Consider the following 26,247-nt stretch of genomic DNA (forward strand, 5'->3'; position numbering starts at 1 on the left):
TACTGTGTATGTGAAAGTTGCTCAGTCATGTTTGACTCTTTTCGACCCCAGACTGCAGCCAGGCTCCCCTGTCCATGGGATTCTCCAGGCAAGAATACTGGAGTGGGTTGCCATTTCCTCCTCCAGGGAATCTTCCTGACTCAGGGGTTGAATCCATGTCTCCTGCATTAGCAGGCATATTCTTTATCACTGAGCCACCATGGAAGCCCCCATAATTGACACATAATACTGTGTAAGTTTAACATATACAGCACAATGATGTGATTTACACATTTTATTAAATGATGATCACAATGAATTTAGTTCATGTCCATCATCTCATGATGACACATTAAAAACAAAAAAATTTTAACTTGTGAAGAGAACTCTTAGGATCTACTCTCTTACAAACTTTCAAATATATCATACAGCAGTGTTAACAAGTTATCACATGGTACATTACCTCCCAGGATTTATTTACTTATAACTGGAAGTTTGGGCCTTTGCCTATGGTAACCACAAACCTGATCTCTCTTCCTATGAGCTGTTTCTTTCTTTTTTTTAAGAGTCCCCGTATTAGTGATATCATACACCATTAGTCTTCCTCTGACTTATTTAGCATAATGCTGTCAAGGCCCATTCCTGTTGTTGCAAACGATAGAATTTCCTTCTTTTTATGGCTGAATAATATGGGGCTTCCCAGGTGGTGCAGTGGTTAAGAAGCGGCCTGCCAATTGGAGACATAAGAGACAATGGTTCAGTTCCTGAGTCAAGAAGATCTCCTGGAGGAGGGCATGGCAACCCACTCCAGCATTCTTGCCTGGAGAATCCCAGGGACAGAGGAACCTGGAGGGCTACAGTCCAAAGGATCACAAAGAGCCAGACACAACTGCAGTGATTTAGCATGCAACGCTCATTATACAACCACATTTTGTTTATCCATTCAGCCATTGATGGATACTTAGGTTATTTCCATGTCTTGGCTATTGTAAATAATGCTCCTATGAACATGGGGGTACAGAAGAGACCCCCAGAGACAAAGCAGGAGTCTAGCTGGGGAACAAGATCGTGTATCTGAGTGTGCTCTGGTGGGGGCCGGAGGATGGTCCAGAAAGACTGCAGTCCAGGGGCACAAAGGGCTCTGGTGGGAAAGAGGTGGGACTAATGACAGAGAAGACCTTGGTGGCCAAGATAGGAAGCCAGAGGGGATGAGGTGGAGTGAAGAGGACGAGTGATGATTAGGAGGACACAGTGGCTAGGGCATTCTGGAGCAACATGGTGAGGCCAGCTGTGGGAGCAGGAGATGCCAGTGAGAAGGGAGCGGCAAAACAAAAGCCAGTGATGAGGTGGGAAAGTGTGGTGGGGCAGGACCCACCGGTGAGAAGGGAGACAATGAGCAGAGCCTGGACAGGTGCAGTGAGGGAAAACGGGCCTGTGGAAGGCACTCCAGCAGAGGCTGGGAGACCTTGTAGGTCCACTGAGAAGGTGGAGGCTGGTGTCAGGGAGGCTCAGAAAGGGCTGTGGACACTGAAGTGGGAACAGTGGAAGCAGCATCTTCTCCAGGCTCCTCAAACAGCAGAATGCCAGCTCTGGGAGATTCCACATATGTACATGCATGAAGACACCTCACAGCCAGATACTGACATGCAGTTGTTGACAGTGGCCCTTATCGGGGACATCCTTGGGAATGCGGTGGGCAGGACACAAGCCTCAGACAGGGAGGAACAGGGGCAGGGTTTCCTGGTGGGGGCAGTGGCACCTGATGGTTACTCCCACCCTGTTCCCTGCACCCTGTTCCTCACCCCCATGGCTTGATCTCAGATTCTCTTCCCTAGAGATTCCCCTCACATGTCATGCCAAGCCATCCTGAGGGCCTGGAATTGCACCAGCCATGCTGGGAAAAGGAATACAGAAAGCAGGGAAGTGACGGATCCCCCTGCACAGAAGAGAAAGGAAGACTTGGACCACTTGAGTTTCTTTCTGGCAAGTTCTCCAAGCAGAGGAACCAGCAGACTGGGTTACCTGCAGTGAAGCTAGGAGCAGAGATACTCTAAAGAGGTGGAGGCTGGGTGGAATGATCTTAAGGAGAGATCCTAGCAGCTTAGACCCTGAGAGCAACAAGAATTAGCATCAGGGGACTTCCCTGGTGGTCCAGTGGAATACACCTTGCAATGCAGGCGACTTGGGTTCAACCACTGGTCAGGGAACTAAGATCCCACATGCCATGGGGCAACTAAGCCCACGCTGCAACTCTTGAGCCCAGGCAATGCAATGAAAGACCCTGCAAGACACAACAAAGTGCCCCAACTAAGGCCTGACGCAGCCAAAAAAAAGAATTAGCATCGAGAGTGCTGGCTCGACACAGACCCAAAGACACACCTGGAGCTTGGTAGGTTCCCTTTACTGCATCTCAGAAAAAGTTCTTTGGGAAGGACTTTACAGGATTTGGCTTTTATTAGACAATTTTGATGAGTGTTCAAAGAAGCAGGGGTTGCTCAGGATTGGACGCTGTCAGGAAAAAGAGACGGGTCTATGACTGGTGTCTTCATTAATCTCATCTAGAAAGTGAGAGGGAAGAAGTGAGGCTGAAGCTGTGTGACAAGGAGCAGCAGCCCCCACGTTACCCAGAAGAGGGGAATGTTCAGTCAGTTTTCTGGCTTGAACAATGTTGGTGTTTTCATCTATGCTCAGACATGATTACACAATGAGCTTGTTTTTGTCTTGATCCGTCAGTCACAGATGGAGAAGGAAATGTCAGCCTACTCCAGTATCCTGGCCTGGAGAAGCCCATGGACAGAGGAGCCTGGTGGGCTACAGTCCATGGGGTCACGAGAGTCGAACACAACTTAGCAACTAAACCACCATCAGTCACAGCGGCTTTATCTGATGTTGGTGATCTGTGAAATCGCTCCAGCTCCTAGACACACCAAGGTGTGATGGTTCCAAGCCAGCTCCTGACTGTCAGAGTTGTTTTTCTCTAATGATCCTCCTTGGCCAAAGACCTCCTTGGACAAAGTCAGACCACAGGCATGAATCCACGACAGCCAGATTTTTCACTTGTCAAGAGTTTGCTGATTCAGGAAATTCCCTGGGGGTCCAGCGGTTAGGACCACTGGCGGGGGCATGGGTTCCATCCCTGGTTGGGGAACTAAGATCCCGAATGCCGTGGGGTGTGGCAAAAAAGAAAAACAAAACAGGAAAGTCTGCCAGGTGAGACCAGGAAGATGTCCAGAGGGCATAGTCTTTATTGGACCAGAGCTAATGGCCCCTCTGCTGTCGTAGGATGAGTTGCTGAGTCATCTGATGAGACAATGACTGCACAGCAGCATTTAAGATTTTGGACAGGATACAAGGACAAAAGATAGAAGGCAGGAGGAGAAGGGACGACAGAGGATGAGATGGCTGGATGGCATCACCAACTCAACGCGCCTGAGTTCGGACAAACTCCAGGAGGTAGTCAAGGACAGGGAAGCCTGGCATGCTGCAGTTCACGGGGTTGCAAAAAGTTGGACATGACTTAGCAACTGAACAATAACAATAATGACCAACCATAACACAGGCAAGTACCAGAAACCAAAAGATCATGAGTCTTGTGACAAGTTTTACAAAGCCAGCGTCCCGGATTATAAAACCCAAGCAATGAAAACACTGAAGACACCCCAGAATCCAGCAGGGCCCTTTAGAGAATCAGGTGTTTTATTTATTCTTATATCCACAGTTGTGCATGCCCTGTAGTATATAAATACAACCAGAAATACACCGCCTCACCCCCAACCACCACCAGCTGAGACGAAATCAAGGTGTTCAAAGGGGCTTTGAACATCCTGTCTAGTCTTGTCAGAACTGCATTGCTGGCAGGTAGGATGTGCAGTGGAAAAACCTTCAGTGGTATCTTTAAAATTACCCTACCAGCGCTGGCCCAGTGCTGCTGCTGCTGTTCCTCTGCCTCTGGGTAATATCACAAAACATACTTGCTAAGTTTCACTTTTTATTATGTCCACCTCCTCACATATAGAAAAGCACTTCAAGGCTCTTTCATTCTTTGTCAGTTTTGTAGGGCTCCTGTGATGATCAGCACATTTGTTTCTAAAGCATCATGGACTAACTCCAAATCAGCTACCTAGCCTATCGGTATAAATATTTAGTTTTGTTACTGGGCAGATCTGGGAGAGGGCATTGAATGGATATAATGTTTTAAATATTTTTTAAAAAATTATTTATTTATTTATGGATGCACTGGGTCCTTGTTGCTGCACTGGGCTTTCTCTGGTTGTGGTGAGTGGCGAGCTGCTCTTCACTGTGGTGCTCAGGTTTTTCACCGTGGTGGCTTCTCTCGTGGAGCTCGGGCTCTAGGGTGCTCAGGCTTACTTGCTCCGTGGCATGTGTGATCTTGGACCAGGGATCCAATCCATATCCCCTGCACTGTCAGGCAGATTCTTAATCTCTGGACCAAGGAAGTCCAAATGGATATAATTTTTGAAGAAAGCTTATATTTCAAGGGCAAATTTGAGTCTGATAACCCATTTAAAATTTAAAATGACTTAGTAATTTTTAATTTTACTAAGTATGCATAATCTACACACACAATTAAATCAGTTATTCAGGGGAGTCTTTAGAAGGTCAGTTTAGGGTATGGCTAGTTCCCTGAGGCAAGCAACTGTGGGCTGTCCCTTTGTGGGAGAGGGAAGGAGGTGGCTGGGTTTAGAGTGACAATACTGGACAGCGATGTGTGAAGGAACAGCACCAGTTTACCACAGGTTAGGTGATTATCTGAAAGATGCCAGGGGTTTACTGTCAGTGGAAGTCTATATAGCACAGCATGGGAAGCCATTAAGATTAATGGAGACCCAAGAACTAAATCAACTGAAGTTTTCATACTTTTATTATTGCTGCTGTGGTTCTTAGACAAGGTGGATACACATCTTGGCTACTGGAGGTGAAGAAAGACTGAAATAAGCCAAGAGCCTCTGGTGATTTCCATTTAACTGAAGCTGTTCCCTAGTACCTGTTCAGATTCATAATAATAAAGGGAGTGGGGGCAAGGGGAGAATTTTTTATTTCAGAATAGTGGAGAAAACTTCTAGAAGATATTTTTATGGTACCAGTCTTTGTGTCCAAGGACTATGTTTAACTTAAAAAATATATTCACTGAAATGTATTTAATGGACATATAACTAACCTAGGAAAATCAATTCCCCCTACTTTTTATTTTTTGTTGATATTACTTTTTAAAAGTAATTTTGCCCCCATAGGTAGATTTATTTTACAGGAGACAGGGATCAAGACCATCCCCAAGAAAAAGAAATCCAAAAAAGCAAAACGGCTGTCTAAGGAGGCCTTACAAATAGCTGAGAAAAAGAAGAGAAGTAAAAAACAAAGGAGAAAAGGAAAGATAACCCATTTGAATGCAGAGTTCCAAAAAATGGTAAGGAGAGATAAGAAAGCCTTCCTCAGTGATCAGTAAAAAGAAATACAGGAAAACAATAGAATGGGAAAGACTAGAGATCTCTTCAAGAAAATTAGAGATACCAAGGGAACATTTCATGCAAAGATGAAATGGTGTGGACCTAACAGAAGCAGAAAATATTAAGAGGTGGCAAGAATACACAGAAGAACTCTACAAAAAAGAGCTTCACGACCCAGATAATCACGATGGTGTGATCACTCACCTAGAGCCAGACATCCTGGAATGTGAAGTCAAGTGGGCCTTAGGAAGCATGACTATGAACAAAGCTAGTGGAGGTGATGGAATTCGAGTTGAACTATTTCAAATCCTGAAAGATGATGCTGTGAAAGTGCTGCACTCAATATACCAGCAAATTTGGAAAACTCAGCAGTGGCCACAAGACTGGAAAAGGTCAGTTTTCATTCTAATCCCAAAGAAAGGTAATGCCAAAGAATGCTCAAACTACCACACAACTGCGCTCCTCTCACACGCTAGTAAAATAATGCTCAAAATTCTCCAAGCCAGGCTTGAACCATGAACTTAGAGATGTTCAAGCTGGTTTTAGAGGCAGAGGAACCAGAGATCAAATTGCCAACATTCGCTGGATCACTGAAAAAGCAAGAGAGTTCCAGAAAAACATCTATTTCTGCTTTATTGACTATGCCAAAGCCTTTGACTGTGTGGATCACAACAAACTGTGGAAAATTCTAAAAGAGATGGGAATACCAGACCACCTGACCTGCCTCTTGAGAAACCTATATGCAGGTCAGGAAGCAATAGCTAGAATTGACATGGAACAACCGACTGGTTCCAAATAGGAAAAGGAGTACGTTAAGGCTGTATATTGTCACCCTGCTTATTTAACTTATGTGCAGAATACATCATGAGAAATGCTGGGCTGGATGAAGCACAAGCTGGAATCAAGATTGCTGGGAGAAATATCAATAACCTCAGATATGCAGATGATACCACCCTTACGGCAGAAAGCAAAGAACTAAAGAGCCTCCTGATGAAAGAGGAGAGTGAAAAAGTTGGCTTAAAGTGCAACATTCAGAAAACTAAGATCATGGCATCCGGTCCCATCACTTCATGGCAAATAGATGGGGAAACAGTGGAAACAGTGTCAGACTTTTTTTTTTTTTTTTGGTTCCAAAATCACTGCAGACGGTGACTGCAGCCATGAAATTAAAAGACGCTTACTCCTTAAAAGGAAAGTTATGACCAACCTAGACAGCATATTAAAAAGCAGAGACATTACTTTGCCAACAAAGGTCCGTCTAGTCAAGGCTATGGTTTTTTCCAGTAGTCATGTACGGATGTGAGTTGGACTACAAAGAAAGCTGAGTGCCAAAGAATTGATGCTTTTGAACTGTGGTGTTGGAGAAGGCTCTTGAGAATCACTTGGACTGCAAGGAGATCCAACCAGTCCACCTTAAAGGAGATCAGTCCTGAGTGTTCACTGGAAGGACTGATGCTGAAGCTGAAACTCCAATACTTTGGCCACTTTGATGTGAAGAACTGACTCATTTGAAAAGATCCTGATGCTGGGAAAGATTGAAGGTGGGAGGAGAAGGGGATGACAGAGGATGAGATGATTGGATGACAGCACCAACTCGATGGACATGGGTTTGGGTGGACTCCGGGAGTTGGTGATGGACAGGGAGGCCTTGCGTGCTGCAGTTCATGGGGTCACAAAGAGTTGGACATGCCTGAGCGACTGAACTGAACTGAAGGTAGATTTAATCCTAGGAATTTTTTTCTTTTTGATCTGATGGTGAATGGGATTGTTTCCTTAATTTCTCTTTCTGATCTTTCGTTTTTGGTGTATAGGATTGCAAGAGATTTCTGTGTAGTAATTCTGTATCCTGAAACTTTACCAAATTCATTGATGAGCTCTAGTAGTTTTCTGGTAGCATCTTTAGGATTTTCTATGCATACTTCTTTTCCAATTTGGGTTTCTTTTATTCCTTTTTCTTCTTTGATTATCATGGCTAGGACTTCCAAAACTATGTTGAATAATAGTGGAGACAGTGGACATCCTTGTCTTGTTCCTGATCTTTTTTTTTTTTTTTTCTAGAAAGGCAGACTGCCACGTGCAGCGCCTCATTTGGATGTGTCTGGAGTCTTGGAAGCTTGACTACCCTACGTTCCCCTACAAATGGACCTTGAGAGCTTGTTTGGAGGTTCTAGCAGGGGAGCGCAGCTACTCGTATACCCTTGACCGAAGACCGGTCCTCCTCTAGCGGGGATGGTCGTCCTCTTCGACCGAGCGCGCAGCTTCGGGAGGGACGCACATGGAGCGGTGAGGGAGGAAGGGGACACCCGCCTAGCCAGCCAGATCAGCCGAATCAACCCTGGCGATCAATGGGGTGACAGATGTCGCAACCAGATCGCCCTCACATCCTGTTCCTGATCTTAAGAGGAAATGCTTCCAGGTTTTCTACCATTGAGAATGATGTTTGCTGTGGGTGTGTCGTATATGGCCCTTATTATGTTGAGGTATGTTCCCTCTGGGCTTCCCAGGTAGCTCAGTGGTAAAGAACCCGCCTGCCAATGCAGGAGACTTGGGTTCCATCCCTGGTTTGGGAAAATTCCCTGGAGGAAGAAATGGCTATCCACTCCAGTATTCTTGCCTGGGAAATCTCATGGACAGAGGAGGCTGGCAGGCTACAGTTCACTGGGTCAAAGAGTCAGACACGACTGACTGACTGAGCAGGTACACATGCATAATTAACTACATTATCATTAACTGAAGTGATCAATAATTTTTTCTCCAAACAATGAAGAAAATTAGAGGACAGAAAATGAAAAATTGTTTGGCTATTTTTTTCTCCAATCATTTCATATCATCTTACTACTTTCGAGGGAAAAAGAAATATAAGTAATCTTATCCAAAGGCATTTCATCATTTGTCACTAGATTGCCATGCTAAGCAATAAGGGTAAAATTTTTATTTAGTGATTAATGTTTTGTATCTGTTTCTTATTTGGAAACTGTCCAGACTTCTAGTCTTTTTTTTTTTTTTTGGCCAGGCTGCATGGCATGTGGGAGATTACCTCCCTGACCAGGGATTGAACCTGCGCCTCCTGAAGTGGAAGTGTGGAATCTTAACCACTGGACTGCCAAGGAAGTCCCCTAGTCTTAATTAATTAATTATTTACCTAAGATATTAAAGTTGAGAAAAGTTTTAATGTATAAAACAGATTGTGACATGTATACTTTAAAAAAGGTGACAGATGGTTTAGACAGTAATTTAGACCCTTGATATTTTTATCAAGCTGTGTGCTTGAAAGTCAATACTTAATACTCCTCAAAATATAAGAAGGGAAGAATACCACCTACATTAAAAAAAGTCTTTAAAAATTTTTTTTAAAAAAAAACAAGACAAATAATGTCTTCATTGAGATTTCTTTTCTTTTTGTTCTAAAGTATCTCCCAAACACACAATTTTGCTCACGGCAAAAGCTTCCTAAAGTGGCCAGTGCAATTCCAAACTTTGGTGAAACTGTGACATAATGATAAGCATACTATTAACAGTTAGTACTGTTATCAAGAAAAGATGAAGAAAACAGGTGTTTGGACTGAAAGAGGCACCATTTAGATTGAGAAGACCCTGGGAAGTGGAGAGGCTCTTAAAAAGATAGTACTTAGGTAACTTTATCTCCCTTGAGCCTGACCAAAGGGCCAATGGTTTCACCAAGGAGTGGCCAGACAAACCTTGTGAAATAAAGCAATTCTCAGAGACACAAAGACAGGGGAGAAGAAGTCCCTACAAAGTGGCTCAGATGGTAAAGCATCTGCCTGCAATGTGGGAGACCCTTGTTCGATCCCTGGGTTGGGCAGATCTCCTGGAGAAGGAAATGGCAACCCACTCCAGTACTCTTGCCTGGAGAATCCCAGGGACAGAGGAGCTTGGTAGGCTACAGTCCAGGGGGTGGCCAAGAGTCGGACATAACTGAGAGACTTCACTTCACTTCACTTCACAAGGTTTGAAATGATGGGAGGCAAAGGAGTATGAATCTTGGGATTCCCCTTGTCCAGCTTGAGGATGGACTTGACCAGGCTTGGCATATCAACTTCATGGAGGCCCCCTGACCCCGGCCCCTGGTGGTCATGTCTTTGTGGAACTTCCCTCCTCCTCGAATGTGGGCTGGACCCATGACTTGCTTCTAACCAGTGGAATGCAACAAAGGAGATGGAATCCAGATGACTGCATTTACATGATAACCTAAGAGGTAGCACCCATCTTGCTGGAGTCTCTCACTCTGATGCTGCTTTTAAAGAAGCAACTTGCCTTGATTTTTATAGCCACGAGGAAATGAATTCTGCCAACAACCTGGGACAGCTTAGAAGCAGATACCTGTTCTGTCAAGGCTCTGACAAGAGGCCAGTTTTGGCTGATACCTTTTTTGTAACCTTGTCAGACCGTAAGTGGACTAGCAAGCTAAGCCATGCCCAGATGCCTGACCCAGACAAACAGTGGGGTAATGAGCACATGTGGTTTTAAGCGGCTGAGACTGTGGTACTGTCACATGACAACAGAAAACAAACGCTCTAGCCTGTGCTCATCTCCCAACAGGCTTTTACTCTTCTGGACAATTTCATTTCTAAACATCCAAATGAAGATTTAGATATTTTCCTTTAGTCAGGCATAGCTAAAGTTAAAATAACTTATCCAAACTTTGTTAGACTCTTTGGGTAAAAACTAACCAATGGTCCTCTCCCCATGTAAAACAGTATTAGCCCACTAAAAGATGGGAAAACATCAGCAGGGGCAACTTTCATATCCACAACTGGCCTCAAGCTAACTCCAGCATGGACAGCTTCTGTTGTGGCAAATAGGTATCTCTCCAGTTAGAATGGGGGATTTCCCTGGTTGGGGGGATTTCCCTGGTGGCAAAGATGGTAAAGTGTCTGCCTGCAATGTGGGAGACCTGGGTTCGATCCCTGGGTCGGGAAGATCCCCTGGAGAAGGAAATGGCAACCCACTCCAGTACTCTTGCCTGGAAAATTCCATGGACGGAGGATCCTGGTAGGATACAGTCCATGAGATCGCAAAGAGTTGGACACGACTGAGTGACTTCACTTGAACCAGTTAGAACCAGCCCTGTGAAGTTAGTATCCTTCCGCTTTATATCCTCTCCAGGCTATATATGTACCGGATGGTCAGTAACTGTGGAACTGAAACTGTGACTCCTTGAAGTTTATTAATTCATGGATCTGGCTTCACTTCAGGCAGCACTTCTGCTTGATGCCTAGACTTTGACAGGACAGACACAGGACCACAGGCAGTGAGTATGCCAATGTTACTGCTGCCTGAGCCAGGTTTTAGGAGAGTTGAAGGAAGGAAAATAAAGGGCAACAGAATTCCGAGTCTTCAGCATCATCTTTAGTTATCAGTTGCCACAGATCTCCCAGTACTAAACCTCTCCTAAAATTCTTACTTCTCCCCACCCCTACAACTATCTGAAAAGGAAACAAAGGAAAGGAAATAATTTTCCCTATAGAATTTGTCCCTTCTCATTCTTTTTTTAAATAATAAACCTCAACTGTTGGCAGAGGTTTCTAGGAATTCAAGGAATATCAATAAAGTTTAGGCCAAATGAGATTTATAACTAGAAAATAGATACTACTGGGTGTTAAAGAATAGAATGAAGCCAAGTCCACATATGAACTTATAGAGATGACAGCACACAGCAATGTGTCAAGCTATACCCGGTGTCTAATGCCTCTGGCTGAATCTCTGTTCTCCAACAGAGCAGACTAAGCTCCTTTAGGGCAGGAACCACATCTGGTCAGCTCTGGATTTCCCCAACACATAACACACTCTTTACTCAAAGGGCTACTTATAGGCTCTGTAACAACCTAGAAGGATGGGATGGGGAGGGAGGTTCAAGAGGACATATATATACCTACGGTTAATTCATGTTGATGTCTGGCAGAAACCAACACAATACTGTAAAGCAACTATCCTTCAATTAAAAATTAAAAAAAAATGTTTTTAAAGGGCCACTCATAGAGTGTGCTGAATCCAAATGAGAAAACCAGTTTTTAAAAAAGTTACTGATGATTGCTAAGGTGTCACTTGAACCCACGTGTTTAAACATTGCTATTCTTACCCATTTTCCAGTTTACTACTGGGGGGTGGTTGGGGAGGAAGGGGAGATAAACTACCGAGGGTGGGGTGGGGAGTGAATTAAACCAATTAATAGCACTAAAACCTCCAAGTCTACACCAAGGAAGAATCACACCATGTTTAGCCAGTGAAAAGGATTAGAATTTTTTCAATATTTTAATGAGAACTTTCTCACCATCTTTAAATAGAAATGACTTCCACTTTTTACTCTGAAGCTGCTGGGCCGTCAGCACTTCTTCGCTTCCTGGTCCGCTGGGTTCAGAAGCCACCGCGTGACCAGCTCGCCAGTGCTCTTCAGGCACGTGTTGGACATGTCCTCCTCTGTTGGGAGACCCTGGGGCAGCTTCAGGGGCTTGATTCTGTGACATGAGAGGATGCTGTTAGTGTCATACCAGGTAACACATTTTAAGAAACTGCTAGAATAACAGATAACAAACCTTATCAAATGTTTAACTATTTTCAGCTTTGCATTCACTGAAGGGATATTCTTGTGAACTTGAGGAGTGTGTGCCTACAAACAAAGGAAACAACATTAGGGATCAATTTCAACAGTGCAGATGGTCCCACGTGTCAGGAAGAGGTTAAGGTGAAGTCTCCTTCTATCTAAATCAAACTTTCTAATACATTACATGAAATAATACGTTTAAACAAAAGAAATATTGAATAAGTAGGTTAAAAGTTTTAAAGGTGGAAAATTTACAGCAAATTTAAACAACACTAAAGATGACTAAAACAGGTACATACTTTTTGTAACCCAAGCATCTTTATTATATCTTTCTCCCAATATGGACGTCTTTTTGTACTTTTTATTCTGGTAACAATATGCAGTTTATGAGGTTGCTGTGGATCCCCACCATATTTTTCATGATCTCCAGGTGAAGGCCGAAAAACCTAGAAAGAAGAACTATAAATGATAAATTTTCAACATAGCTTCAATGTACCCCCAAAACTTCAAACAACTACATTATGATTTCATATCTAATCATTCTACAATCCTCATCCTCAAATTGAACATTTCTACCAGTCCAACTACTCAGATAGATGAAGTCAAAGGAGTTCATGCACTAAGAAAAACATCACATAGCCAGGGATTTTGTTTTGTTTTGATAAAGAACAAAGCAGGAGGAACCGGATGACAAATGCCAGGAGAAGGCACTGCACTATACCGATGGGCCTTGAACTGCATCCCCTACCCCATTCAAGGAGGGGATAAATATGAACTTACAATAACACATGGGTATTATTAAAAAGAAGTATGCACTGGGCTACATCCCCAAATAAGGATATATGTATAACACTATTTGTAATACTGAAACATTTAAAGGCCATATCCATATTCCTCAAGAGAATAGCTAAAAAATTATGATTATTGCATAGTCATAATTATTACATTCTAAATAAAACTAGTAATAATATAACTAAATCAGATATGATGCAAATAAATTATGTTGGATTCTACTGAATTTAATGCTGCTATTAAAATAAATAAGGCTTACATTTACCACTTTTGTAGGTACTAACTTTGAAGGATGGTCACAATATACTCTTGAGCGAAAACAACCAAATTTCCACACCACTAAAAAACAAATTTCCACATCACTATGTGTAGCAGGATTCTGTATTTGCTTCATCTATACCAAACAGAGGTTCGTGACATTGTACAGTAGACAGGGATCAAGACCATCCCCATGGAAAAGAAATGCAAAAAAGCAAAATGGCTGTCTGGGGAGGCCTTACAAATAGCTGTGAAAAGAAGAGAAGTGAAAAGCAAAGGAGAAAAGGATATAAACATCTGAATGCAGAGTTCCAAAGAATAGCAACAAGAGATAAGAAAGCCTTCCTCAGCGATCAATGCAAAGAAATAGAGGAAAACAACAGAATGGGAAAGACTAGAGATCTCTTCAAGAAAATTAGAGATACCAAGGGGACATTTCATGCAAAGATGGGCTCGATAAAGGACAGAAATCGTATGGACCTAACAGAAGCAGAAGATATTAAGAAGAGGTGGCAAGAATACACAAAAGAACTGTACATAAAAGATCTTCATGACCCAGATAATCATGATGGTGTGATCACTCACCTAGAGCCAGACATCCTGGAATGTGAAGTCAAGTGGGCCTTAGAAAGCATCACTACAAACAAAGCTAGTGGAGGGGATAGCATTCCAGTTGAGCTATTTCAAATCCTGAAAGATGATGCTGTGAAAGTGCTGCACTCAATATGCCAGCAAATTTGGAAAGCTCAGCAGTGGCCACAGGACTGGAAAAGGTCAGTTTTCATTCCAATCCCAAAGAAAGGCAATGCCAAAGAATGCTCAAACTACCGCACAATTGCACTCATCTCACATGCTAGCAAAGTAATGCTCAAAATTCTCCAAGCCAGGCTTCAGCAATACGTGAACCGTGAACTTCCAGATGTTCAAGCTGGTTTTAGAAAAGGCAGAGGAACCAGAGATCAAATTGTCAACATCCGCTGGATCATGGAAAAAGCAAGAGAGTTCCAGAAAAACATCTATTTCTGCTTTTCTGACTATGCCAAAGCCTTTGACTGTGTGCATCACAAGAAACTGTGGAAAATTCTGAAAGAGATGGGAATACCAGACCACCCGACCTGCCTCTTGAGAAACCTATATGCAGGTCAGGAAGCAACAGTTAGAACTGGACATGGAACAATAGACTGGTTCCAAATAGGAAAAGGAGTACGTTAAGGCTGTATATTGTCACCCTGCTTATTTAACTTACGTGCAGAGTACATACATCATGAGAAACGCTGGACTGGAAGAAACACAAGCTGGAATCAAGATTGCCGGGAGAAATATCAATAACCTCAGATATGCAGATGACACTACCCTTACGGCAGAAAGTGAAGAGGAACTAAAGAGCCTCTTGATGAAAGTCAAAGAGGAGAGTGAAAAAGTTGGCTTAAAGCTCAACATTCAGAAAACTAAGATCATGGCATCTAGTCCCATCACTTCATGGGAAATAGATGGGGAAAGAGTGGAAACAGTGTCAGACTTTATTTTTTGGGGCTCCAAAATCACTGCAGATGGTGATTGCAGCCATGAAATTCAAAGATGCTTACTCCTTAGAAGAAAAGTTATGACCAACCTAGATAGCATATTCAAAAGCAGAGACATTACTTTGCCAACAAAGGTCCGTCTAGTGAAGGCTATTGTTTCTCCAGTAGTCATGTATGGATGTGAGAGTTGGACTGTGATGAAAGCTGAGCACCGAAGAATTGATGCTTTTGAACTGTGGTGTTGGAGAAGACTCTTAAGAGAGTCCCTTGGACTGCAAGGAGATCTAACCAGTCCATTCTAAAGGAGATCAGTCCTGGGTGTTCATTGGAAGGAATGATGCTAAAGCTGAAACTCCAATACTTTGGCCACCTCATGCGAAGAGTTGTCTCATTGGAAAAGACTCTGATGTTGGGAGAGATTGGGGGCAGGAGGAGAAGGGGATGACTGAGGATGAGATGGCTGGATGGAATCACCAACTCGATGGATGTGAGTTTGCGTGAATTCCAGGAGTTGGTGATGGACAGGGAGACCTGGCGTGCTGTGATTCATGGGGTCGCAAAGAGTCAGACACGACTGAGCGACTTAACTTTACTGATACCATGATGAGTGTGTACATGTGATGTATTCTATAAATATTGATTCTAAGAATATGACCTTAAATTCTAAACGTGAATCAAACAATTCTATACATATGTGTGTGTGTTAGTCCTGCAGTCGTGTCTAACTCTTTGGGACCTCATGGACCATAGCCTATCAGGCTCCTCTGTCCATGGAATTCTCCAGGCAAGAATACTGGAGTTGGCAGGGGGTCTTCCTGACCCAGGGATCAAACCCAGGTCTCCTAATTGCAGGCAGATTCTTTACCACTGAGCCACCAGGGAACCCATATATGTGTGTGTATACATGTACACATACATACACACACCCTTAAATGCAGAAAGGTCTCAAAAACATTAAGTCGAGAGTCATACCTTTGGGGAAACAGACTGAGGAAGGACAAAAAAAGATGTTACTTTAATCACAAAGAATATTATTCAATCATTAATTTCTCCATGGAGGATCAGGTTACATTGCTAAGTGATGAAAGCAGCTAGAGAAGCATGACAGCCAAGATGATGCACATCTTTAAAAATACATAAAAGAGGAGTACATGGAGGGTGTGGGCAGTGGTTGTCTCCAAACAGGTGGGATGAAGGATATTTTTCTAGAGCTTTTGATGAAATGTTGGGTGAGAAGAATGGTGGCAGACACAGGATGGGGTAGGCACACCAAAGAAAAGGAGAGACGACATAAAGAAATGGTGTGAGGAGCATGAAATATTCAGGAAAAGTCAGTGGTTCCATGTGAATAAAGTAGGAAAAAAAACATGAAAAGCAATGCAAGGGGAGTTAAACCAAGCTCAACTATGCTGAGTCTTTAGAAATTTCCAGAAGGCATATAAAGCTATTGGAGGTTTGAAACAATATGACATTTCAAAGATAGACTTGGAAAGAAAACTCTTTCAAAAGAACTGGAGGTGGAGACTGATACAAAAAAAAACTCAAGAAGGACTTAGGGACATGGTTTAAGGGTCTGAATTACAGCAGCTGGAACAGAAAAGGACTGATCTAGGGACTTTGGCCAGCAAAATAGATGGATTTGTGGTGGGTGAGGGAGCAGATGGGGTTGAGACTGACTCAAAGGTTTTCAGTCTGGGAAATCAGACAGAGGATCAACTGACATCACTAATACAGGACAAGCATGTTCTTTTAGTTTGCTTATTTGGAGGGAAAGTAAGACAATGAGCTCAATTTTGGATAACTTGAAATACCTATGGGTTATCCAAGCAGCAAGGTTTAGAAATTATTTGAGAAAACAGGAATAAGTCTGGGAGATAAGCAACGGGCTACAGATGCACACTTCTATGGGTCATTTCTATGAGGCTGGAAAGTTTTCACACTCACTACAGCTGGCGATCAAAATCACTGCCTTCCACATTTTAAACAAATGTTAACATCTGTACCTATCCTTTTCTTCCAGAAGTTTACAGTCTAAGAAACACGGAAAGATATGACAATGTAGTTGCAGACCATGACTTGGAAAAAAAGAGAGTTCTGATAAAAGAACATCAAGCATGTTAAGGGTATCAAAATAATCGACGGTAATACTATTTTAGCTTTTAAACAATCAGTAGAGAATGGTGGTTGCCAGAGACTGGGGGAAGAAGGTATGAGGAGTTACTGTCTAATGGGAACAGAGTTGTTCCAATTTTGTAAGATGAAGAGTTCTGGAGAGGGATGCTGGTGATGGTCACAGAATAATCTGAAAGTACTTAATATCACTGAGTGAAAGTGTTAGTCGTTCAGTTGGGTCCAACTCTTTCCGACCTCCTAGACTGTAGCTCACCAGGCTCCTCTGTCCATGGAATTCTCCAAGAAAGAATACTAAAGTGGGTTGCCATTCCCTTCTCTAGGGGATCTTCCACACCCAGGGACTGAACCAGGGTCTCCTGCATTGCAGGTAGATTCTTTACCATGTGAGCCACCAGTGAAGCCCATAATATCACTGAAGTGTACACTTAAAAAAACAGTTAAGATACTAAAGTTTATATCTTATGCATTTTACTATAATACTGAAAATTTGGAGAAAACAAAACAAAAATCTATTGAGGGCTTAGCCAGAGTTTTTTGAAACAATGATAGGTACAGACAAATCCACTACTTAAAAGGCCAGTAGCACAACTTTATTTTTAATAATTATTTACCTAAATCACACTATGTTTAAAACTCTACCCTTCTACCTATATTGACAAATAATTTAACGTGAAAGTTTCCAATACTACAAAAACCAGTACCTTTCAAAATACAACATGTTTTTCAAAAATAGTAACAGGAAAACAAAACCTTGTTCTTACTTCATCTGGAATTCTTGACCTCGTAAATTTGTGACGAATCCAGTCTGTACAAACAAGAGGTTCCACACCTTTTGTTGCCGTCTAAAATATGACATAAAACATTTGTTTTTTAGCACTCTATCTAGTGCAGAAACCCAAACCTACTATTTTTAGGTGACGAAAGTCTATTCTTTTTGTTCTTGTGTTAGTCGCTCAGTCTTGTATGACTTTTTGCAGCCCCATGGACTCTAGCTTGCCAGGTTCCTCTGTCCATGGAGTTCTCCAGGCAAGAATATTGGAGTGGGTAGCCATTTCCTTCTCCAGGGATCTTCCCAACCCAGGGATTGAACCTGGGTCTCCTGCATTGCATTGCTTTACTGTCTGAGCCATCAGGGAAGCCCTATTCTTATCTAACCTGTAATTATTAAACATTTATCTCAACCACCTAGCTGAATGAATACATCTTATCTTACCACTAACATTAAACATTAATATAAATGTTTAAACCAGCGATTGGCAATAATTTTCTGTAAAGGAGTAGACAATAAATATTTCCAGTTCTGGGCTACATGGTTCCCAGAGCCAAGTGTCAGCTCTGTCACCGCAGGGCCAAAGCAGCCATCGACAATACGTAAACAAATCGTTGTGGCTGTGTTCTAATAAAACTTTTTCAAAAACAGATGGTGGGCTGAACCTGGCCTGTAGGTTATAGATCATCAATGCGCTCAAGACAACATATGGTAATTTACCCTTCAACAACACAATGTAAAAGAAAGTCAAAATGAGTTTCCAGTTTTCTTTCTAGTCCCAACAGTGCCATCAACTCTGGGTTCCTGTCTCCTGTCCTCTTTCTACAAGCTTCCAGTAGTATTTCTCCTAGGCTGCCAAAGAAAAAGGATTCACTGCCAATACTTCATACTAGGAAATTCCTCTGGGTAGGCAGTAATCATTCCCTCTATGCCTTCCCTGGACAGCAGAGGGCACTGGGAGAATAAGCAGGAAGGAATGGGGGCGGGGGGTGGGGGGAAGTGACGGACACAGGCTCTGATCCACCAGGAAATAATACTGACCACTCAAGATTAATCTGAGGCTAAGGTAAGAATCTCAAGCACCTGACATTATCATCATCTAATTGCAGGCCTACCTAGACTCTGGCCCTCATGAGTAGACTAGGCTACTCCACTGCAATTTCTAAAAGAAAGACCAGGAGGAAATACATGAAAGTACAAACATAAATCATCTCTGGGAAATTGTTTCTCTTCTTTCTGTGTTTCTACATTTTTCTAATTTTCTAAGATTGAAAATGGACTCTCTTTAAAATTGAAGGGAAAAAAATCTAAAAAGATTAAGGTGAACAAAGAGGGGATCAACACTAGTCTTTTTTTACCAGCAAGTTCTCCAGGAAAAGGTCTTTTGTGATTTCAATTCTTTAGGGATAAAACAGCAAATAAACCAAATAAAATCAACTCTCAACATTAAAAAAAAGAAAAAATATATAAAGAAACTTAAAAATTTAACTTGCCTGTATGTATGGGGAGGGAGGAGGGAGGAGGGTTCAGGATGGGGAACACATGTATACCTGTGGCGGATTCATTTTGATATTTGGCAAAACTAATACAATTATGTAAAGTTTAAAAATAAAATAAAATTAAAAAAAAGAAAAGAGATTAAAAGTTCTTAAGGAATAGAAAAGCAAGACAACTGAAAAAGATAATTACTGAAAAGAAACACTTACTTGTAGTCTCCCTGGGGGCCTCTGAACTACTGAGCGCAAAATCCCTGCCATGGATGTGGTGGCTGTTCTCCTTAGAGGCTGTGAGAAGAAAAAAACAGATCTGTGGGTCACGTATGCTTTGGAAACAGATAGCTCCCTCATTTCTGTAGTAACAAAAAGCTGAGCAAATTGAAAAGCTGGATGTTTAACAGTACAATCTTGGTTGTTTTAATACAATAAAGACAAGAATTAAGTTATAATAAATGTTTTAGTCAGAGTTCAAGAAAACCATAGGCAGTAATTATACATTAACCATGTACCATTTTCACCAAAAAGTTAAACCCTAAGTTGATCTCAACAACAAAAATGGGCAGTGGAGGTTACTATCATTCAAAAAATCTTCAACAGGGAGGGCAGATAAAGAATGCTTTCCTCTAGTATAACAAAAAAAGAAAGAGCTGGAAAGGACTGAAGAAATCCCAACCCCTAATTGGAACTAATGACCTTCTTACTTTATTTATATGGAAAATGAATCCCAGAGAGGTCAGTCATTTCACCCAAGAGCCTCCAGCTTCAGGGTACAACCGAATCAGGTATTCCTGGTGGTCTTATGCACTTTAATTTCTGACTTAAGAGGATGAAGACGAGATCTCCTTATTGACACTGAGGGCAGGAATACCTGCATTTTTCCGTTTGTCTTCTCACTGTTTTACCTCTGCAAACATCTTCCTGTGCAGATCACTACTTCAAAGTTGCCAAATGCTAATTAAAATATTTGACTTCTGAAATTCGTTATCAGCAAAGTTATGAATGTTGTTCTGTTTCTAATTAACCTTAGCAAATGTACATAATGTCATAATCTGATAGTATTTGACAGTACTTATGTATATAATGTTTCATAAGCATTTTTAATAAGATTTGTACTTTTAAATTTAGTATATAATAAAAAGATGTGTTTGAGTGTCAAAAAAAAAAAAAAAAAAGAGAGAGTATATGGTCTGGAACCTAATTCTTCTATTACATTTTCATTAAATCCTAATACCTTTCTGTTAAGAACAGTAGGATGCTCTTTTTGCTTATTTGCATTTTAAACTATTCTTAATGAACATGCACTGCTTTTATAAAGTAAAAGTCACATTTATTTAGACAGAGAACAATTATAGCCTAGTATACTGACTTAAGGGCTTCCCTGGTGGTTCCCTTTGCCAAAGGGCAAAGAATCTACCTGCAATACAGGAGACCTGGGTTCGACCCCTGGGCTGGGAAGATACCCTGGAGAAGGAAATGGCTACCCACTCCAGTATTCTTGCCTGGAGAATTCCATGGACAGAGGAGCCTGGTGAGCTAGAGTCCATGGGGTCACAAAGAGTCAGACATGATTGAGTGACTAACACACACACACACACACACACACACACACTGACTTAAACTGAACGTAGAAAGATTAAGTTCATGAACTACATGCATTAATATATTTTGGATACGTGACTTAATTCATATGTTTCAATTCCGCCCCCCCCGCCCCCCCCCCACCGCCTCCAAGAACAGAAAGAAAATAACACCTATCTTGCAAATGAATTATTCTAAAAACATCTATAACAGTACTTGGCACATCAGAAGCCCTTAATAGATAGTAACTTTTACTATTATAAGATCATTAAGTTATTACAAAGCTATAATAAGAGTACCCTAACCTTATGCCAAAATAAAGTAAGTGCTGTATTTCAATGTCTACCAGATTCTGGCTCACTCAAGCTCTGCAGGTTTTTCCTGTGGTGTGGAAAAAGCAATGAAGTTGGGAAATTAATACAAGATGTCCCCCTAAAAGGGCCTGACTTCAGAAAAATTATCAGCAACTGAACCAGTATTTCAAAATTCTGTATCAGTTTTAGAAGAGCTAACTACTATATTCTGAGTGCCCCCAAAGCAAAAATTTTGTTTTATTCATATTCTATACTTGTGGCATCTAGCACACCATCTGATAGACAGCAGGTACCCAGGGTTTGTTGATGCATGTCTGAATTAATTAATGGGTTTCATCCATGGTCCACTCAACCGAGAATTCAGAAGTAAATCAGAATTTCATAACCATCATTCAGATTTTATACTTCAAACATTACAATACAGCACAGCAATTTCTACTTCAAATTATCCAGTTTGCTTGGCTGGCTGTTTAGATCCTTTGTATCAAGGCTTCTTTAGAAGAGATGCTTACTCCTCCAGCCCTCCAATCAAACAATCTAAATTATTTTCCCTACCATACTTCTTCCTCCAAAGTTAAGTATTTTCTTAGGTACTAACAAAGATAGTAGGTACCTAAGCACAAAGTTAGGTACTAATCCAATTTATTTAGCTTGGCTCTTTGTTAAATCTTTCTCTTATTTAGATTCCAAGCAAAGTGTCCTAATTGGCCTTCCCGCTTCTATTCTCGGAGAAGGCAATGGCACCCCACTCCAATACTGTTGCCTGGAAAATTCCATGGACGGAGGAGCCTGGTAGGCTGCAGTCCATGGGGTCACTAAGGGTCAGACGCAACTGAGCGACCTCACTTTCACTTTTCACTTTCATGCATTGGAGAAGGAAATGGCAACCCACTCCAGTGTTCTTGCCTGGAGAATCCCAGGGACAGGTGAGCCTGGTGGGCTGCCGTCTATGGGGTCGCACAGAGTCGGACACGACTGAAGCGACTTAGCAGCAGCAGCAGCAGCAGCTTCTATTCTAATTTCCCCAAGGTCTTTTCCCTACAGCAGCAATCATCTCACTAAATCTGAAATCAGGTAATATCAACACCTCTGCTCAAAACCTTCCAAAGAGCCAGTTTCTCATTGTTAGAGTAGGTGGTTACACACAAGCCAGAGAGGAAGGGTAGAATATCTATGTCATCCGATGACACAGGATTAGTGCTGGAACTAATATTTAGCTAAATAAAGATGTGATGGATATAGAAATAATTATAGATACATATACATACATGGGTTGGCCCTCTTAGCTGAGAGGACCTAAAAACAATGGCATCCCAATAGGAATGAGCACACCCAGTGCTAAGATCTTAGTTCCTAATAGCATTCTCTGATAAAAAGAACCAGGACTCCTTGGAGAAAAGGCTGATTACACAGCTGTAGCAAGGCATATATAAAGCATATATAAAGATAAGTCTGGAGCATCTTGTAGTGCTAGAAAGGAACTACTCAAAAAAGTCCAAAATGACGGGGGTATGTCAAAGGGACTAGAAGCCAACTGAAAGAGCTCCCAGCAGCTACAGCTGAAATAATATGAGCAACAAGGTAAGTAATACAGTTTTGGCATATAACCCAAAACATAAACTAACCATGAATCCATACTGATATAAACAGATGAATAATGAGAGAGAGGGGAAAAAAAAACTCTCTTACAGAAGAATTTCAAATAATTTATGTAGATACTCCCCTCTTAAAGAGGTGGAGAAAAGCTATCAACACTTAAGCATGGGGTATGCTTAAAGACTTTCTGCCAGAGTCAGGAAAGAAGTCGGGGTGGGCGGGGAGGAGGGAATAATGTTACACTAGAGAAATCTAACCAACACTACATCTTCAAAGTGATCAAGATTAACATCAGCTGTGATAAATGCCAAGCTGATAGCATGTACGGAATGACAGAACGAGAACAGCACTTCACCTCTATGTCTTCCTTCCAAAAACCCCTTTCATCACTCTAACAGAAAAATATCAGACAGACTCCAGTTGAAGGACATTGTACAAAATACTTGGCCAGTATTTCCTCAAATACCTGACCACCTCAAAACTGTCACGGTCATCAAAACCAAGGTAAGTCTGAGAAACTGTCATAGTCAAGAGGAATACTTGACAACTAAACATAATGTGGTACCTTGGATGGAATTTTGAAAGGACATCAGACAAAAACTAAAAAAATCTGAATGAAGTACGACCTTTAGTTAACAAGGTATTCATATTGGCTTATCAATTATAACAAATATACCACACTGATGTAAGATGTTAATAAAGGGAAATTTTGTGTGGGCAGGTGCCGGAGTCCAGCTCCAGCAGCCAGGGATTCAGCCTGAAGGGATGAGCGGTGTCGGCGAGAAACTGAGGCAGCCTCTCATTTTTCTTGGACTGCCTCTTTATTTCAAGCTTATGATTCTCTTTTATACTTTTACAAAAGCAGTAGGTCAGAGGTTTGATATTTTTAGTTCCCATGGACCCAGATTTATTTTTCTCCAGAAATCATTGTTGCCCCTCAAAAGGAGCTCCTTCCTTACCGATTCTCTTATCTACTTTTTCTCATGTGTCTTTGTGAATACACTGTAACTCATGCTAATGTCTGGGCTGCATATCACATTCCTCAGTTTATTTCTTATCTTTCTAAGGTCCTGTTTGCCCCTAGTATCCTAAGCTCACTATTTCTTAGAAAGGGCTTCTACCTAATAATATCTCTAAAGTCCCTAATTTCTATAAGCTATAGTAGAATATGCTAACACTACAGCAATCCTTAAATCTTTAGCTTCTATTTTAATTATTCCTAAGCCCTAAATTCAGCAAACTCCTTTGCCATAAACACTTTTCTCACAAATGGGCTTCAGATAGCAATCCCTCCCATGGCCTCAAGCTGCGGCCTGTGTGCTCACCCTGGAACACTTTTTGTAAAAGTCCTTGAACAAATGTCAGTGATTAACTTTATGAATTACTCTTTGAGCACAGCTGCAGAAGGCTTTATGCCTTCTTATGCTCCTCTCAAAAACAATAAGCACCTTAATATTCTCTTCAGTCAACTCAGCCGAGGAAAGGGAAAAACAAGTCAGAATCACAAAGCCTAACTCCTTCATTCCGGGTCCGTGCCTGCGGAATAAAGGGAGGGGGTTTAGGGCCATGCCTCCATTTTGTCAGTAATGCCTAACGCGGGTCCCGACAGGCAGGGTATATAGGACATATTAATATCTGCATAACTTTTCTGTAAATCTAAAATTACTCCAAAATTAAAGTTTATTTACTACTAGACTGAAAACTTCTAACTTAACACCTCTTCATTTTAGACTGGCAGCCAGTCCTTAACCTTCCACCCTGAGGATTTCATCTCCAATTATTCTCCTGCTCAGTTGCTATACACACCCGCTGCAAGAAAGCCCTGTAACTTGCCAGGCAGGCATACTCCCCTGACTATTCCCTCTACTGGAATGTCCCTGATATCCACATAGTTAATTCTCTCACATCCTTCAATTTCTGTCTCCAATCTCATCTTCTCAATGAGGTCTACCCTGATTCCATTATTTAACATTTTGACCCAGAGGACAATTGTCAGCACTCCCAATGTCTTTTACTCTACTTGACTTTCTTTCCACAGCCCTTAACATCTTCTAACATAATTTAATTACTTGTTAGGTTTGTCGTTTACCATCTGTTTCCACCCAATAGCATGTGAGTTCCACAAGGACAAAGATTTTAAAATTTTGTTTTGTTTTTGGTTTGCTCTATCTATTCACAGATATATTTCAAGCATCTACCTAAGTAGCACAGCCTTGTAGCAGCCACTCAATTTTTGCTGAATGAAGTTTCACTTCCAGACTTCAGAAGGTGTGATAGTCAAAAGTCATTAACTTTCAATAAAGTAAAAGTTGTTCTTAATAATTAGGCACATAACTCTTGAAGCAATTAAAGACCTTGAAGCAATTATACTGTCTCACTGTACAACTACCTTTCTCTCGGACAGATGAAAAGCCAGGAAAATAAATGCAGGGCTTCCCAGGTGGTGCAGAGGTAAAGAATCCGCCTGCCAATGCAGGAGAGGCAAGCGATGTGGGTGCGATCCCTGGGTCAGGAAGATCCCTTGGAGTAGAAGGAAATGGCAATTCACTCCAGTATTCTTGCCTGGAAAATCCAATGGACAGAGGCTGGTGAGCTACAGTCCATGGGGTCACAAAGAGTTGGACAAGACTAAGCACACACACACACACATACACATGAGGAGTATGATCCCACTTCCATTCCATTAAAAAGAGAGAGCAATGTCTGTGAAACTCTAGAAGCCTATCAGAGAAACGTTAGCATATCTGAGGACAGAAGGGCAGGCCACCAGAGCTATTTTCTCAAACTTCCACCCCTGGTATTGTCTGATAGGTTTGTTGCTGTTCTTTTACAATGACCGTACATGTAACTGTTCTTAAAAAAAGAAAACTAATTCCTTTTCTAAAGAGGCAAGACATCTATTTAATAGTAAATGGGGGTCGGGAAGGAACGCAGAACGTAGAACTTCCCTTTGAACAAACTGACATCTCTGAGGGCAAGAAATGCCTCTTTTTTGAACTCTAATGCCTACTAGGCAGCCCTCCTAAGTACCTCTTGGGAAAATACAAAACAAAACAACGCAGAACAAGTAGCTTTGAGTAGGTGGCGATCAAGACACGGTTGCAAAATCACGACTGTTGGTAAAACGGTAATTTTTTTTTTTTGCTTGCGTCCCACAGCAAGCGGGATCTTAAGTTTCTCTACCAGGGGTGGCACCCACGCCTCCTGCAGCCCAAGCGAGGAGTCTTAACCACTGGACCGTCAGGGAAATCCCAAAAGGTAAACTAAGCCAACTCCGGAGGGTTTGCGTTCTAAAATGCAGCAATTTTTAAATTAGACAATTTTGTGTCACCATTAACAATTCGTTAGGCTGACCCCAGCAGAAAGCCAAAGTTACGGATAAAACAGAAGCACAGAAAATGCTAAAACACCCTTTCCCGCCAGACTGCCAGGCCGGGGACGCTCAGCCCTCGAGCTCCAGGAAGCGGGGCTCCTCAGGCCGCATCCCGGGATCCCTCAAACCGGGAGACGTGATCCAGGCGGTAAGCGGCTTTTCGGGAGACCAAGGGCCAACCCTGGCCGCAGGCCCATACAGCTTACTGTGACCCGTAAACCCAGAACTGGATAGACAAAATCAATCCTCTTCTGCATAGGGTTCCCAGATATATGCTCCTAGCAAAAATGCAATACCTTCAGCCACTCACTCCCCACTCACCAGCGGTTGCTAGAAGTCTCTCAGCCTTAAGTTAACCACTGAGAACAGGAGCCGAGGAAGGACCCAGAGTGCCACACTCAAACTCGGC

At 41.9% G+C, this 26,247-nt stretch overlaps 1 protein-coding gene across 6 annotated transcripts; it reads right to left on the reverse strand.

Annotated features, from left to right (window-relative positions):
- Nucleotides 1-259: 259 nt before the first annotated feature.
- MRPL30 (mitochondrial ribosomal protein L30) lies at nucleotides 260-26,244 on the reverse strand. Of its 6 annotated transcripts, XR_015137390.1 has the most exons (8): nucleotides 26,160-26,244; nucleotides 24,855-25,027; nucleotides 19,188-19,265; nucleotides 17,474-17,554; nucleotides 12,306-12,452; nucleotides 11,999-12,072; nucleotides 11,737-11,920; nucleotides 260-706 (listed from the first exon to the last, which is right to left on the reverse strand). XR_015137390.1 is itself a non-coding variant. In XM_086327980.1 (7 exons), the coding sequence occupies exons 3-7, from the start codon at nucleotides 19,236-19,238 to the stop codon at nucleotides 11,788-11,790; spliced, it is 486 nt and encodes a 161-aa protein (XP_086184106.1). In that variant the 5' UTR covers nucleotides 19,239-19,265; nucleotides 24,855-25,027; nucleotides 26,160-26,244; the 3' UTR covers nucleotides 11,699-11,787. The 6 variants fall into 6 exon arrangements, 4 of the variants coding, with proteins under 4 accessions (XP_086184106.1, XP_086184107.1, XP_086184108.1 ...); XR_015137391.1 differs by lacking the exon at nucleotides 24,855-25,027; XM_086327980.1 differs by lacking the exon at nucleotides 260-706 and having other exon boundaries at nucleotides 11,699-11,920.
- Nucleotides 26,245-26,247: the final 3 nt, after the last annotated feature.

This window comes from Bos grunniens, chromosome 11 (genome assembly GCF_055505025.1).
Source record: "Bos grunniens cultivar Pamir isolate PY7600 chromosome 11, Bosgru_T2T1.0, whole genome shotgun sequence".
Lineage (NCBI taxonomy): Eukaryota > Metazoa > Chordata > Mammalia > Artiodactyla > Bovidae > Bos > Bos grunniens.

Coding starts and splice junctions, on each gene's coding strand:
- MRPL30 (XM_086327982.1), bottom strand. CDS start 19,238: ATGGCAGGGATTTTGCGCTCAGTAGTTCAGAGGCCCCCAGGGAGACTA. Junction 12,073..12,305: donor AGATGCTTGGGTTACAAAAA/GTATGTACCTGT, acceptor CTTTGTTTGTAG/GCACACACTCCTCAAGTTCA. Junction 11,921..11,998: donor ATAGTTAAACATTTGATAAG/GTTTGTTATCTG, acceptor CTCATGTCACAG/AATCAAGCCCCTGAAGCTGC.